The sequence below is a fragment of the Macaca fascicularis genome, chromosome 1 (assembly GCF_037993035.2).
Source record: "Macaca fascicularis isolate 582-1 chromosome 1, T2T-MFA8v1.1".
Classification (NCBI taxonomy): Eukaryota; Metazoa; Chordata; class Mammalia; order Primates; family Cercopithecidae; genus Macaca; species Macaca fascicularis.
Genome location: NC_088375.1, coordinates 27,650,185 through 27,666,828, shown reverse-complemented (window position 1 = coordinate 27,666,828; position 16,644 = coordinate 27,650,185). Strand labels below are relative to the sequence as shown.

The window sequence follows — 16,644 nt, the reverse complement described above, 5'->3', positions numbered from 1 at the left end:
AACTTTTGGTGAGAAAAATAACTGGATAAAGTTGCATATAAAATCTAATAGTGCCGTTGTTCATAGAATTTATCAGTAGATTTTTTTTGCTTCAGTGAGTATGGATGATCCTTAACAAGTTGTTTACTTGATGAAGACCCTGAAAATCAAACCTTGAGAAAGGATTATGAAAAAACCTTTAAAAAGTACCAGGGGCTTGTGGTAAAACAGGAACAGCTATTACGAGGTATGAATTCCTAAGCAATGAGGAAGGCAACAAAGTACTCTAAATACATTTGTTTTGTTCACTTTTTTATCATACCTGTGAAGCTAATGTGAGAATAACTGAAAGTTCTATAAATGTTAATATGCTACAAGTTCGTCTTTCTTTAGCATGGGTAATGTTTTAAATTTCACTCTACTATTTTTCCCCGTTTAGTTCCTAAATGTTTATATACTTATTATTTATTTCCTAAGAAAGGATTTTTTAATCTAGTGTGTGACCTTTTCAATGATAACAATCTTTGTCTCTTCAACCCTAACTTACTTGTTTTATAAAGTGAATTATTTTATTGCTTTCCTAGGAAATTGATATAAAAATTTTAAAATATTTCTCTTGTTTAATAGAAAAGAATTCCTTGTCTCTAGCTTTATTAAGATATTTAAAACTTCAATAGTATGGTTTTTTGGTTACTGATAAGATGTAAAATCTTATGGTGGTTAATGATAATGACATGGGACTTTTAAATGTGAATTTAATTCCTGGTTTCTACTTGACTATTTGATGATTCATGTAGTTAATCGGTGTTTGACTAACTTTGTATGTGGAAATACTTGTTAACTCCCAAAATATTTTCATCCTGTGAAGATTATTAGCAATTTTAACTACACTGAGTTTTTTAAATATTTGAAGCCAAGTAATTTAGTTCAGCCTGTTGGAGAAAATGTCAGATTTTCAAAAGTTCATTTTAAAATATGCTAGAAAATAATAGGTATTATCTATGTTAGCATGTAATCCAAAATGCATCAGATCTCAAGAAAGCAATTGTTTTCGTGTGAAAGTTTCGAAGAACTAATTTGACTTTTTTAACATGCAAAAGTTTATAAGCTCTGTTTCTAACCAAATATTTTATTTATGCAGATATTGTATACTCTTAACAGCTTTATTGAGGTATAACTGATAGATAATAAATTGTATAATTTTAAAGTATATAATTTGATAAATTTTAACATATGTAAATACCCATGAAATGGTGACCATAATCAAGATAAAGTACATATCCATCACTCCCAAAATTTCCTCATACATCTTTGTAATCTCTCCCTTTCCTTCTACCTTCTCCCTTCTTCCTCAATCCCAAGTCATCATTGATCTGCTTTCTGTCACTTTAGGCTAGTTTGCATTTTCTAGAGTTTTATATAAATGAAATCATGTAGTATATATGTGTTTTTGTCTTTTACTCAGCATAATTAAAGATTCATTCATATTATTGCATTTATCAAATAGTTATTAAATAGTATTTCTTTGTATTCACCTGTTGATCATTTAGAATATTTCCAATTTTTGGCAATTTTAATGCTGCTGTGAACATTTGTCTACAAGTCTTTGTATGGACATACACTTTCTTCTCTCTTAGTTAAATACCTAATGATGGAATGGCCGAGTCATATGATAGGCGTATGTTTAACTTTGTAAGAAACTGCCAGATGTTTTTCTATAATAGTCGTTTTTGTATTCTCACCATCAATGTATGTGGTTTTGATTTGAATTTCTCTAGTGACTGATTATGTTGAGCATCTCTTGATGTGCTTATCTGCCATCTCTTTGTTTGTTGAAGTGTGCCTTCATAATTTTTGCCTTATTATTAAATTGGATTGTTTTATATATATTCTTTACATGTTTTGGATATAAGCATTTATGCAGATACATGATTTCATTCTCCTAAAGTATCTTTTTAAGAGCAGAATTTTACATTTTTATGAATTCCAACTTAGTGTTTTTTCGATCGTGGTTTTGGTATTGTATCTAAGAAATCCTTTCCTAACCAAAGGTTACAATTATTGTCTCATATGTTTTCTTCTAGAAGTTGTATAGTCTCAGTTTAGTTAAGCCTATAATACATTTTGAGTTAATTTTTGTATATGGGGTGAGGAATGGATCAAAGTTCTTCATTTTTTTGCATATGAATAGCTAATTATGTAAGTACTACTTTTGAGAACACTATCTTTTATCTACTGAATTGATTTATATCTTTGTCAGAACCATTTGTCCATATGTGTCATGCCTATTTTTGGGTTTCTATTTTGTTCTGTCCATCACTTTTGTGTGTTTTGATGCCAGTAGCACAGTGTCTTCATTACCATAGCTTATAGAAAATTTTGATATCAGATGCTTTTAGCCCTACCAATTTTTTATTCCATTGATTTCTACTTTGATCTTTGTAATTTTTTTCTTCAGCTTACTTTGGGTTTAATGTGCTCTTATATTTTTGTTTTTTTTTTTTGTTTTGTTTTTTGGTTTTTTTTAAGATGGAAGCTGAGGTCATTTATTCAAGACCTTTCTTCTCAAATACAGATATTTAGTGCTAAAAATTTCCCATTAAGCACTTCTTTGATGGCATCCCACAGATTTTCATATGTCCTGTTTTCATTTTCATTCAGTTTAAATACTTTCCAGTTTCTCTTTTGGTTTCTTTTTTGACCCATGGGTTATTTAGAAGGGAGATCTTTTTTTCCCAAATAATTGATGTTCAAGTCTTTACATATGTTGATGTTTTCCTGTACTTTTTCTATTGTTGAGAGAGTAATATTGAAATCTCTGACTATAATTGTGAGTTATTTATTGCTCCTGCACTACTACCAGTTTTCACCACATGTATTTTTGAAGCTCTCTATTCTTGGGGACATAAGGATGTAGGATGTAGATGTACTATTGATGAATTGTCCTTGTTACCAGTATGAAGTGATCTTCATCATGGCTGGATATATTTTTTTGTCTAAAATCTACCTTGTCTTATGTTAATCTACTTCTTGTGACTAGTGTTATCATGGGATATATTTGTCTATATATTTTTAATATATTTATGTCTCTATTAAGTGTGTTTTTTTATGAACAGCATTTAGATTGGCTTTGCATGTGTGTATGTGTCTTTTTCCTCCTTTTTCCTTCTTGTCCACCTTCATATGAATTTGAGACTTTTTAAAATTCTATTTTATTTCCATTGTTAGCTTAGCTATAAGTCTTTTGTTATTTTATTGATTGCTTTAAGGTTTATATCACACATCTTTAATCATAATTACCTACAAGTGATACATGTTTAACTTATCATAAGTTAAGTCTGCTGTCAAGTATTTTGTGCCATTTCGTGCTTAGTGTTACAATCACTTCTTCCCTCTCCCACCTCTATGCTAATACTAACATTTATTATACTTATACATATGTTACAAACCCTATCACAAGGCCAGGTGTGGTGGCTCACACCTGTAATCCCAGCATTCTAGGAGGCCCAGCTGGGCAGATAACTTGAGGTCCAGAGTTTGAGACCAGCCTGGGCAACATAGGGAAACCCTGTCTTCACCAAAAAACAAAAATTAGCCGGGTGTGGTGGCACATGCCTGTAGTCCCCAGCTACTCAGGAGGCTGAGGCAAGATAATCACTTGAACCTGGGAGGCAGAGGTTGCAGTGAGCCAAGATCGCACCATTTCACTCCAGTCAGGTGACAGAGTGAGACTCTATCTCAAAAAAAAAAAGCCAAAAACAAACAAACAAAAAACCTTATAACACATTATCATTTTATATAAATAATCAATTTTATTTTAAATATATATTTACTAAGAAAATAATCTTATATATTTACTTGTAGAGTTACCATTTCCATTGATGTTATTCCTTTGCATAGATCCATATTTCTGTCTGGTGTCATTTTCTTTTTGCCTGAGCAATTTCCTGTAATGTTTCTTGTAGGACATATTTACCAGTGGTTAATTACCTTTTGTGTGTCTAAAAATGTCTTATTTTAAAAATATTTTTATCTTTTTGAAATATTTTCACTGGGCTTAGAACTCTAGGTTGACAACCTTTTTTAATACTATAAGGATGTTGCTCCATTGTTGCCTTGTTTGCGCTGTTTTTGATGAGAAGTCTGCTGTCATGCTATCTTTGTCTATATATTAGTATAAGGTCTCTTTCTCTTGGACTGCTTTTAAGATTGTCTCTTCATCATTCATTTTGAGTAATTTATTATGACGGACCTTGGTGTAATTTTCTTTCTGTTTCTTGTTTTTGGAGTTTAGGGAGCTTGTTGAAACTCTGGGTTTATAATTTTCACTAAATTTGGAAATGTTTCTGTTACTATTTCTTCAGGTACTTCAGGTAAACATATATTAGGCCACTTGAAGTTGTTCCACAGTTCTCTGAAACTCAACATTTTTTCCATGTTTTTCTGTGTGTTTAATTTTGGATAGTTTCTGTGATTATATCTTCAGTTTCACTAATCTTTTTTTCTCCTATTTCTAAACTGCTGTTAATTTCATCTAGTTTACAGTCTCAAGCATTATAATTTTCAGTGATAGAAGTTTGAATTTTTTTGTGGTATCTCCCATGTCTCTACTTAACTTTTAGACGATCTGGAATACAGTTATATAACTTATAATGTTCGTTTTTATAATTAAACTCTAGGTCAATTCTTGGACAGTTGCAATTGGTTCATTTTTCTCTTCCTTGTGAGTTATATTCCCTGCTTCTTGTATGACTGATAATCTTTGATTAGAAGCAAGACAGGGTCAGGCACAGTGGCTCATGCCTGTAATCCCAGCACTTTGGGAGGCCGAGGCAGGCAGATCACCTGAGGTCAGAAGTTCGAGACCAGCCAGACCAACATGGTGAAACACTGTCTCTACTAAAAAATACAAAATTAGCCAGGAGTAGTGGTGGATGTCTGTAATCCCAGCTACTCGAGAGACTGAGGCAGGAGAATTGCTTGAACCTGGCAGGTGGAGGTTGCAGTGAGCCGAGATCGCATCATTGCACTCCAGCCTGGGCAACAAGAGCAAAACTCCGTCTCAAAAAAAAAAAAAAAAAAAAAAAAAAAAAAAAAAAAAAAAAGCAAGACAGTGAAATTTACATTGTTGTAGGTGGATTTTTTATTCCTAAAAATATCTTTGAGTTTTGTTTGGGAACATAATTAAATTACTTGGAAACAGTTGTATCCTCTTGGATCTTACTCTTATAATTTGTTAGTCTGGACAGAAGCAGCATTTTGTATAAAGCTGGTTATTTCCCACTACGGAGGCAAGACCCTTCTGAGGACTTTACCCACTAATGCATGAATTATGAGATTGCCAGTATGGTTGGTAGAAGCAGGCATTATTTTCAGCTTTGTTCTTCTACTCCTCTCATTTTGTTCTGTCCCAGCCTCACTTAAATTCCTACGCTCCCATCAATACTCAACTCAATATTTGAGGGAGGCCTCTGTTAGAACTCCAGAGTTTCTCTCTGCTCAGCTCTTTCTTCTTCAATACTCTTTTCTGTGAACTCCTTGGCATCTCTGGATTCTTGGCTTCATCTCCTTAACTCAGGGATACTATCAGGTTCTGCCTGGATTCTCCTTCACTGTGTTGTGACCTGGAAACTCTCTCAAGGCAATATTCTAGGATAAACATAGGACTATCTCATTTATTTCTTATCTCTCAGGGATTACTGTCCTTCCTTGTCTGGTGTCCACTATTGTGAAAATCTTTGTTTTGTGTATTTCAGTCAGGTTTTTTCGTGGTGTTGTCAGGCAAAGGTTTAAAACCCCATCCTATTAATTTCCTGGGGTGCTGTAACAAATTACCATAAACTGGATGGCTTAAAACAACAGAAATTTATTCTGTCATAGCTCTGGAGGGTGGAAGGCCAAAATCAAGGTATCATCAGGCCCATGTTCTCTCTGAAGGCTCTGGAAAAGAATCTTCTCCTGTCTCTTTCCAGCTTTTGGTGGGTCCCAGCAATCCTTGGTGCTTCTTGGCTTTTAGCTACATCACTCCAGTCTCTGCCTTTGTCTTCATATGGCCTTCTTCCCAATCTGTCGGTCTCTGTTATGTCATCTCCTCCTCTTCTTAAGACACCACTCATTGGATTCACGGTCTACCCTAATCCATTATTACCTCACCATAACCAGTTACATCTGCAAAGACCCTATTTCCAAATAAAGCACATCCTGAGGTTTTGGGTGAACATAAATTTTCGGAGGACGATATTCAACCTGCTACATCTATCTTGGCTGTAAAGAGAAGCCTGTTTGTTTTTTCAGTGTAATTCTAAAACCTTTTGACAGTGCCTCATATAGAAAGTCAGCATAATGTAATAGCGTAAGTATGTGAGTGAGCTTTGGATCTGATAGGCTTGAATTTCAATTTAGCACACTTTCTAGCTGTATGGTAGGGAAAGTTATTTAATTTCTTTGAATCAGGGGTTTCCCATCTGTAAAATTTTTATAATACTTCTTTCCTCATAAAACTGTTTTAGAATTTAAATACGCTTTATACATCAACAGGCCTGGCATACAATAGATACGTTTGGCCTTCCACCCTCCATCTCTAATATTTGTTAAATAAATAAATTTTATATTTATCTACTTATGAATATGCATATGCATGTATTTCTTCTTTTCATAAGCATTTAGAGGTAGCTGGCAAGAATACATGAAGTGAAACACTAAAACAGTGAGGCCACAAGAGAGCAAAAAGACTGTATTGAACATAAAAACCTACATAATTCTTACAGAAATTGAACTCTGAAGCTCCCTGTCAATCAAGGAAAAATGGAAAACATTATCTGTTAATATCGTTTTCACTATAAAAAGAGAATAAGTTTCCTTTGAGAACCTAAGCATTTTTATTATACAAATCTAAAAGAAATTTTACTTAAAACTAGCAAACAGTGGCTTCAACTCTGTCTAGTACAATAATTGTCTTACTGAATTTCATAAGGTCTTTTCTTATAGTGACTAACAGAAAATGGGTTTGCATACGAAAAGTCAATTTTAGTAGGCTCAAATTTAGCTGTAGCTATACTGTATATTTTGGATTATTGCACTTTTTAACACAGCAGACTTTAGGTGTTAAAGTTTTATAATATGTTATCTTGTTTTCTATATGTATAAAAACTATTTTCCCCTGTCTGCATTATTTTTTCCTGACTTATCTACCTTTAGTTGCCATTTGATTTCTGTTAAACTGTAAGCTCCAAGAGGGCAGGAATCATTGTTTTATTTTGGTTATTGTGTCCTTCTCAGCATTGTATGAATTATTTTTTATATATATGTTTTGTTTTAAATACACACACACACACACACACATATATCCCATTCAGTAACAATAAATGGTTTTTAATTAACCAATTACTAACCAGTTAAAATTTTCAAAATAATATATTAACGTTTTAGGGCTATCTCTGTTGCCTTGGTGAGTAGAAATGATTTTCTAAATTGTTGATTCAGTTTACTAATTCTTTAACTCTCATATATTTCATTTTTCTAGTTGCTCTTTATTTGCTTCTGAATCTTGCTGAGGATACTCGTACCGAACTGAAAATGAGGAACAAGAACATAGTTCACATGTTGGTGAAGGCCCTTGATCGGGACAATTTTGAACTGCTAATTCTAGTTGTGTCATTCTTGAAGAAACTCAGCATTTTTATGGAGAATAAAAATGATATGGTAACTTACAAAGCTTTTTCTTGAAATAGTTCATGTTTGCCATTTTCAAATTAAAATATTTTGATAAAAATTAAACACTTTATTCCCCTACTGAGATAATTCTGAATAAAGATTTTACAATAGCAATAACTCACTGTTATTGCTTCATTAAGAAATGTATTCCATATTAGTCAATATTCCAGATGATTGGACCTTTCTGAATAAAAATCATTTCTAATATATAGAATGGATCTTGCCATATTAAACATAATATATAGAAAGTTTGTTTAAACTTAAAATTTTATTTCAGAGTCACCTGATCTTGTTATTTTACCCTAAGCTATTTTGCCTTCTGCATCTCCAACTTCAGTTTGTGGAATTAAAATTTAGCCAGATCTCTTCCTTGTTACCCATACTTCCACTTTGTTACCTACAGTTCTTCTTTGTTACCTGCTGTTCTACTTGGCAGCCACAATCTGTTGATTCTGCTTTTTAAAAATCTCTTGAAACTGTAATATTTCTTCCTTTCATTACTAGTGCCATTGTATTAATTCCCTCTTTATTAATTTATTAATTAATACCCTCTTTGTTCATACCTTCTTTATTTCTTGACTGAATTATACTAGGCTCTCATTTGCCATCTTTTACTGTGTTGATGCGATGATCTTTGGGAAATACAAGTTGAGCATATATCATTTTCACCTGTGTAAAATATACATAGTATAAAAATATATAAAGATAAAATAAAAATTCTATCTGCTTTTTACCATGTCGTTAAAAAGTCTTTGTTATGTACAATAATATAGTCAATAGATCATATATTAACCTACCTTGTTTTCAGATAACTGAGTTGTTTACAATTTTATCTATTACAAATAATTCTTCACTGCACATATTTGTACATACATATTTGTCTATATTTCTGCTTATTTTCTTGGAGCAGATTCCTCTAAATGAAATTATTGGATCATTGACCTTAACTCCATTAAGGATAATTTTTATAACTATATATCATTATGTGGCTATGTATTACTGGCAAAAATGTCTTCTCCTTTAGATAGTCTAAATATATAGTATGTCTGCCTACTCTATTTTATTTTAAAATCAAATGAACTAGGAAGTAGCTATACTATAGTGAATGATATGGCAGGCCCTTTGAAAACCTGAGACTTATTTATCAGATTTAATAAGTACCTTGAATTATAATTATTGAATGTATGAAATTTTATTTTTCCCATATATATTTAGTATCTGTCATTTTCATTATCAGTATATAATTATTTATGTTCATGATGTGCCTGACATTATTTTGGGATTGACTCTTCTTAGATTAATCAAACATATTTTTTGTTTTCACTTATATCTAAGAAGAATATGATAACATGGTAGTATATAAACAGTCCTGAGTAGTTAAGAGTATGGCTAAATAATTACTTCCTCTTGCTATAAATTGAAGTATGTTCTTCTATTTGTGTGATCAAATTAAGTTCACTTTTAGTAAGTTTTCAAAATTCAAATTGATTTCTATCAGCATGTATCTATTATATATGTATTAGAGTTAGATTTAACTAATACAGTTATGTGTTTATTCTATCAAAAAGATCTTGACTATTATTAAAAGTTATTTTCTGGGAAGATCATAGAATTGGAATATATGATATAAATTGTCTCATTAAACCTCATTTTTTATTGAGGAGGAAAAACTGAGGTTCCGAAAAGTTTGTTATTCTTCTAAGATCAAGAGAAGTATTTGATTAGCCAGATTTTTACTATAGATGATATGGATTTTACCTTTTATTGTGGAAGAAATACACTTTATTTAAGGATATCTGTAGAATCAAGATTTTTAGAATTTGACTGGACCTTAAATTCAAGGCCAGATTTAGTGAATCTATAGCCTCCCAATTTCACAGATGAAGTAGGAGAGGACCAAAGACATTAATTTGCTTGAGGAAGCAGATCTCTAGATACTGAACTTCCTACTCTTCTTCTTTGCCTCCTGGGAAAAATAGTTTAGGTCTTTTTTTTTTTAAGACATTTTTAGTAAGATTAACAATAAGCAGTTTTTAAATGTTCGTTTCCAGAAACACTGAGAAAGATACAATTAAAGGCTGAAACAAACTTGCTGATAGATTGTTGGTAAACCCTCACTTTACATAGACTGTTTAATAAAAATACTAATTATAAGTTCTGTGATATAGAAAGAGACTTGAGGAGGGCCGGGCAGGATGACTAATGCCTGTAATCTCAGCACTTTGGGAGGCCAAGGCAGGTAGATCATCTGAGGTCAGGAGTTCGAGACCAGCCTGGCCAACATGGTGAAGCCCCATCTCTACTAAAAATACAAAAATTAGCTGGACGTGGTGGTACTCACCAGCCATCCCAGCTTTTTGGGAGACTGAGGCAGGAGAATCACTTGAACCCAGGAGGCGGAGGTTGCAGTGAACTGAGATCATGCCACTGCACTCCAGCCTGGGCGACAGAGCAAGAGTCTGTCTCAAAAAAAAGAAAGGAAGGAAGGAAGGAAGGAAGGAAGGAAGGAAGGGAGGAAGGGAGGAAGGGAGGAAGGGAGGAAGGGAAGGAAAGGAGGAAGGGAGGAAGGGAGGAAGGGAGGAAGGGGAGGAAGGGGAGGAAGGGGAGGAAAGGAAGGAAAGGAAGGAAGGAAGGAAGGAAGGAAGGAAGGAAGGAAGGAAACCTGAGGGCATTGCATATTGAGGTTGTTATTAAATTTAGCTCTCAAGATTGGGTTTTTATCAACCAAAAAGACATGACTAGAAGGCTGTGTTAAATGCTAGTCTAGTGTTTAAACATCTGATTGTCTAATGGCACATATTTCACATTCTATTCTGTGCAATAGAAATGCAAATTAATAACCGGCTGGGCATGGTGGCTCACACCTGTAATCCCAGCACTTTGGGAGGCCAAGGCAGGTGGATCAGTTGAAGTCAGCAGTTCAAGACCAGCCTGGCCAATGTGGTGAAACGCCATCTCTACTAAAAATACAAAAACTAGCCAGGTGTGGTGGCACACACCTGTAATACCAGCTACTCAGGAGGCTGAGGCGGGAGAATTGCTTGAACCCAGGAGGTGGAGGTTGCTGTGAGCGGAGATCATGCCGTTGCACTCCAGCCTAGGTGACAGAGTAAGACCCCATCAAAAAAAAAAAAATTAATAACAAACTCTGCAAGTTTTTTAAATTAAGTTTTGCTGTAACAACCAGTGTATGTATACACTGTTGCTTTTTCAAAAGGAAAATACCACCTGATATAATTAGTGACAATTGAAGCTTGTGGCAGTTTTATTTATAAAAGGAATAAGGAGATGGTTGAGCTATTTGTGAGGTAGTATTATTTATTTAAATCAAGTGTTTATTTTACTCTTGATGTGAACTAATATCAGCCTTGCTTTTAGACAGTTTTTCAGAGGAACAACAGAGAGGATATATGTTGCCTAGTTTGCTTAATTTTCTTACTGCTCACTTTTGAGAATTCTTTCTGTATTTGGATACAAGTTGTTTATCAGTTACATGTTTTGCAAGTATTTTCACTTTTCTATGGCTTCTTTTCATTCTCATATGAAAAGCAGAAGTTTTTAATTTTCGTGAAGTCAGCATATAAAAAAAATTTAGTGGACTGTATTTGGGTGTCATATTTAAGAAATCTTTTGTCTAACCCAAGTTGACAAAGATTTTTTCCTGTGTTTTCTTCAAGTTTTGTAGAGGTTTTTGTCATCATCGTTTTAGTCTATGATACATCCATTTTGAGTTAATTTTGTATATGGTGCATGATATGGACCAAGATTTATGTTTTTTAATATGGATATCTAGTTGTTTCATAACTATTTGTTGAAAAGATGCTTTTATCCATTGAAATTGCCTTTCCATGGATCATGAGGTCAGGAGATCCAGACCATCCTGACTAACATGGTGAAACCCCATCTCTACTAAAAATACAAAAAATTAGCCGGGTGTGGTGGCGGGTGCCTGTAATCCCAGCTACTCGGGAGGCTGAGGCAGGAGAATGGCATGAACCCAGGAGGCGGAGTTTGCAGTGAGCCGAGATCCCGCCACTGCACTCCAGCCTGGGTGACAGAGCAAGACTCCATCTCAAAAAAAAAAAAAAAAAAGAAAAAAAGAAAAAAGAAAATTTGGCCATATATGTTTGCTTCTATTTTTAGACTCTGTTTTCTGTTCCATTAATCTATGTGTCTGTGCTTTCATCAATACCTCTTTCTCTTGATTACTATAACCTCATAGTAAGTATTGATATCAGGCAGTAAGAGGCTGCCAATGTTGTTATTCTTTTTCAGAGTTATTCTATTCTGTATTTTTCCATGTACATTTTAAAATCATTGGGATTGCATTGAATCTGTTGAGGGGATCAACATATTGACCATATTGGATTTTTCCAATCCATGAATATGGTATAGGTTTCTATTTATTTGGGTCTTTTTTGATTTCTTCCATCATTTATAGTTTAGCATACATATTTTGCACATATTTTTTTAGATTTATACTTAAGTATTTTACCATTATAAATGATAGTTTTCAAAAATTACCCATTTCCTGGTTTTGGGTGATAGTATATAGAAATATAATTGATTTTGCATATTGACCTTATGTCCTGTGACTTTCTAAACTCACTTTTTAGTTGTACTGATTCACAGATTTTGGAGATTTTCTAAGTGGATAATTGTGTTATCTGCAAATAGAAAGTTTTGTTTCTTCCTTTCTAATCTGTATGATTTCTATTTCTTTTTCTTGCCTTAAATTGTACTGGGTATGCCCTCTTGTTTGATGTTGAGGAGGAATTGTGTGAGCAGCTATCCTTGCCTTGTTACTGATCTTATGAGGAAAGCAATGTCTTTCACTATTAAGCATGATGTTAACAGTAGGGTTTTTTAGATACTTGCTATCAGTTTAAGGAAGTTCTTCTATTTCTTGCTTCCTGAGACTTTTTATCATGAATGGATGTTAAATTTTGTGAAATGCCTCCCAGTATCTATTACTGAGATAATCATATGAGTTTTTCTCTTTAGACTGTTGATATAGTGAGTTACATTGATTGGCTTTTGAAGGTTTACCAGTCTTGTATTTAGGGTGTAAACATTACTTGGTTGTGATATATTGCTCTTTTATATATATTGCTCTTTTATATATATTGCTAAGTTTTACTGGCTAATTATTTTTGAGAATTTTTATGTTTATGAGGCATTATTCTATTGTTTTCTTTTCTCCTAATGTCTTGGTCTGGTTTTATTATTAGAGTAACTATGTCCTCATATAATGAGTTGGGAAGCATCCCTTCTTCTTTAATTTTTCTGGGAGGGTTTGTGTAGAATTGGTATTATTTCTATATAAATGTTTAATAGACTTCACCAGTAAAAAGTCATAGGCCTGGGATTTTCTTTCTGTAAATTGGTTTAATAGATATAAGACTGTTTAGGTTCTTTCTTCTTGAGTGGTAGCTCAGTAGTTTGTCTTTCAGGGAATTTACGGGCATAAAATTTTTGGTACTGTTTCCTTTTTTTCTCTTTGTCTGAAAGGCTAAAGTGATTTTCTCTGTTTTATTTCAGATATCGATCTTTTTTTTCTAGATTAGCGGTTTTTCAATTGCTTTGGTATTTTCAAAGAAGCAACTTTTATCTTGTGTTTGATTTTTGAAAGTCTTTGGCGATAGAATTATACCCTATAATGAACAGCTCCAGGGTAGGACTACAGTGTGGCTGTGGAGTGTAGATAGAAGTCTAAAGGAAAAATCAGGTGTAAATTTGTCACTTTAGCAATTTTTAAAAAAATTGTGTTTATTCCTTGGCATGGAGTGAAAGGAAAAAAATGTATCAAGGGCTCAGTTATTAATGTGATTTTTATGAGGTCAGTGAAAGATTGCAACACAGATATGAAATGGGTAGTATAAATAAATATTTTAGATCTCCAATAAAAGAAAAAGTAGAGCACAATTCATTATAAATCCTTTGATTAAAAAATCATAAATACTTTTCCAAATTTCTTTCTTTTTTGCCATTGCTGTGTAACTAAAAGACATGAGATGTTTTTACAACCAAAGTTTTCTGATTGCTACCTTAAAAAAATCTGAATGCAGGGTTTCTTTTACTAAATAAGTTCTGTCCTCTATGACTACAAAGTAAGTTCTCTTAATGCAATTTTATGATCTTCTAGAGCAGGGATCTGCAAACTTTTTCTACAAAGGGTCAGATAGTCAATATTGTGGGTTTTATGGACCATATGATCTCTCTTGCAACTACTAACTCTGCTCTAGTTGTAGCATGAAAGCAGCCATTGACAGTCGATAAACAAATGAGCATGGCTCTGTTCCAGTAAATATTTATTTATCAAAACTGAAATTGGAATTTCATATGATTATTGTATGTCATGAAATATCATTCTTCATTTGATTTTCTTTTTCAGCCATTTAAAATTGTTAAAAGCCAAAAGCCGTTCTTAGCTCATAGGCTGAATGGAAAGATAGCAGGCCAGATAGGCCCACTAGCCATAGTTGGCTGATCCCTGTCCTAAAGTTTCAACTATTACTTTTAGTCTAGCTTCTTTCCTGGGTTTTATATGATTTTTAAATATTCACTGAATACCATCTCAAATTAAATGTCAAAAATTAAAATAATATTTTGCCTTCATTATCCTAAACCTCTTTTTCCATTTGTCAGTTAACAGAAAATAATCTACCTTATTGACCGTACAGAAAAGGACTCTTATACTGCTGTTTTTAAATAGGCCTTTTACAAGTTGGTGCTTGGTTAGTGTCTAGGACTTTGGATTTTAGGAGTATTCCTAGTCTAGGAACAAATCTGACCACATCACCCCCTGGACTTAAAATCTTTCAGGACACTTTACTGCCTGTGTAATAATGTTAATCTTCTTAGTACAGCATTAAAAGCTCTTACGATTTTGTATAGATCTGTCTTACAGCCTTCTGCCAATCTCCAACATGTACTTTATACTATGATTATACTAAATCACTTGCAATTCCCTAACAAGCTCTTTTATTCCTAAATGCTGATCCACTGACTTTTTCTTCAACTTGTATTGCCATTGCCTTTCTGAACCAGATAACAAATTCTTAGTCATTTTTTTTTTTTACTTTGTTCCCAATTTGAAGTCTTCTGTTCTTCCAGGTGAGTTGGTAGTTCTGTCCGTGCTGTTTTCAGAGCATTTTGTTCATTCAGTTTTTGTCATATTGTATTTTCATTATTCATTCTATTTGTCTACTTTTTTTTTTGGAGACGGAGTCTCGCTCTGCCACCAGGCTGAAGTGCAGTGGCGTGATCTTGGCTCACTGCAACCCGTGCCTCGTGGGTTCAGGTGATTCTCCTGCCTTAGCTTCCCAAGTAGCTGGGACTACAGGCACGTACCACCATGCCCAGCTAATTTTTGTACTTTTAGTAGAGATGGGGTTTCACCATGCTGGCCAGGATGGCCTCAATCTCTTGACCTCGTGATCCACCTGCCTCAGCCTCCCAAAATGTTGGGATTACAGGCGTGAGCGACCATGCCCAACCTACTCTCTTTTTATACTGAGGAATCCTTGAAGGCCAAGAGATCTTTACATAGGACCTGGTACTTACTAGGTGGTGTTCAATAATGCAAAGTGTTTTCAAGGATCAAATGTAATTTGTCTTCCAGTTGATGGAATTAAATGAGGGAAGGAGAGGATGGTGTAGCATATATATTTTCTCCTCAAAAGTTTGATTTCAGCAAAGTTTACAGATTGAAATGGACTATAAGATTAACATATAATTATAAAATAGGTATACATTACGGTAAAAACAAAAAATAATTATATTATTTGTGTCCTATTTTGCAGCAGAACTTCACTGTATTTGTATTATTATTTTACGTAGGTGGAAATGGATATTGTTGAAAAACTGGTGAAAATGATACCTTGTGAGCATGAAGACCTGCTGAATATCACCCTCCGACTTTTACTAAACCTCTCCTTTGACACAGGACTGAGGAATAAGATGGTACAAGTTGGACTGCTTCCCAAGCTCACTGCACTCCTAGGTATGCTTTTTAAAAATCAATGACAGTGTTGCCTGGAATTTCCAACATCACTAGAAAATTGAGCTCTGTGTTGAAAAGTCTCCTGAACAAAAAGCATTCTGTCTGTATTCTTTGATTGGAAACTAAATAATAAAAATAAGCAGAATAAGTAAAAATAAGCAGAATAAGTAAAAAATGATCTGTACCAGGATTTCCATGGTGCTATGGAATGAAATAAAATAGCTACTTTTAACCCTTTGACTTCATGTATCCATACTAAGCCAAAATGAAAGTAATGATGCAAGGAAAAATAAAGAAGCAAGGAAGCAGTAAGGAAAAAAATATTTTATCTTAAGGATTTTTCTTAAAAAAAGGAAATAAAAGCAGGTATCATTTATGTTCTTATATTCTGCTATACCTTTAAAATACTACTTAAAAATGAGCTAATTTGTGGAAACTTTTTGTTATTAAGTTAAAAGGGTTTTTTTTTTTTTTTTTTTTTTTTTAAATAGAGAGTCTCACCATATCACCCAGGCTGGTCTTGAACTCCTGGGCTCCAGTGATCCTCCCACCTCGGCCTCTAAAAAGGGTATTTTTGTATAGCAAGACTTAGAAAGTACTGTATTGGAGAATTCAGTTTATAGGTTATTTTGTTTCCGCTGCCAGCAAGATGGTGAGTTGAAGAGTTAACATTGTGCAGTCAACATAATGCTAACTTTCTTAGTAGGGCATTAAATCTCTTTACAAACTACTCAATTTCCATCTTTATGGGCTCCTGCCAGTTCCCAGCATATACTTTACACTATCACCATACTGAAACACTTGCAGTTTGCTAATAAATAAGTTCTTTCATGCCTAAGTGCCTGTCTACCTGTTTTATCTGCTTTTTTCCTCTACCTGCAATGCCATTGCCTTTCTTAACCAGAAAGCAAATTGTTACTTATATCTTAACTCTTTGTTCCTTTGTT

At 33.6% G+C, this 16,644-nt stretch overlaps 1 protein-coding gene across 3 annotated transcripts in view; it reads left to right on the top strand.

Annotated features, from left to right (window-relative positions):
• Positions 1 to 16,644, top strand: part of KIFAP3 (kinesin associated protein 3) — a 146,877-nt gene that overhangs the window by 38,883 nt on the left and 91,350 nt on the right. For all 3 annotated transcript variants that reach the window (XM_005539956.5, XM_065523512.2, XM_045392570.3), the window contains exons 8-10: positions 128 to 226; positions 7,502 to 7,680; positions 15,535 to 15,697. In XM_005539956.5, coding sequence (XP_005540013.1) covers positions 128 to 226; positions 7,502 to 7,680; positions 15,535 to 15,697 — 441 coding nt within the window. The remainder of the gene's footprint in view (positions 1 to 127; positions 227 to 7,501; positions 7,681 to 15,534; positions 15,698 to 16,644) is intronic.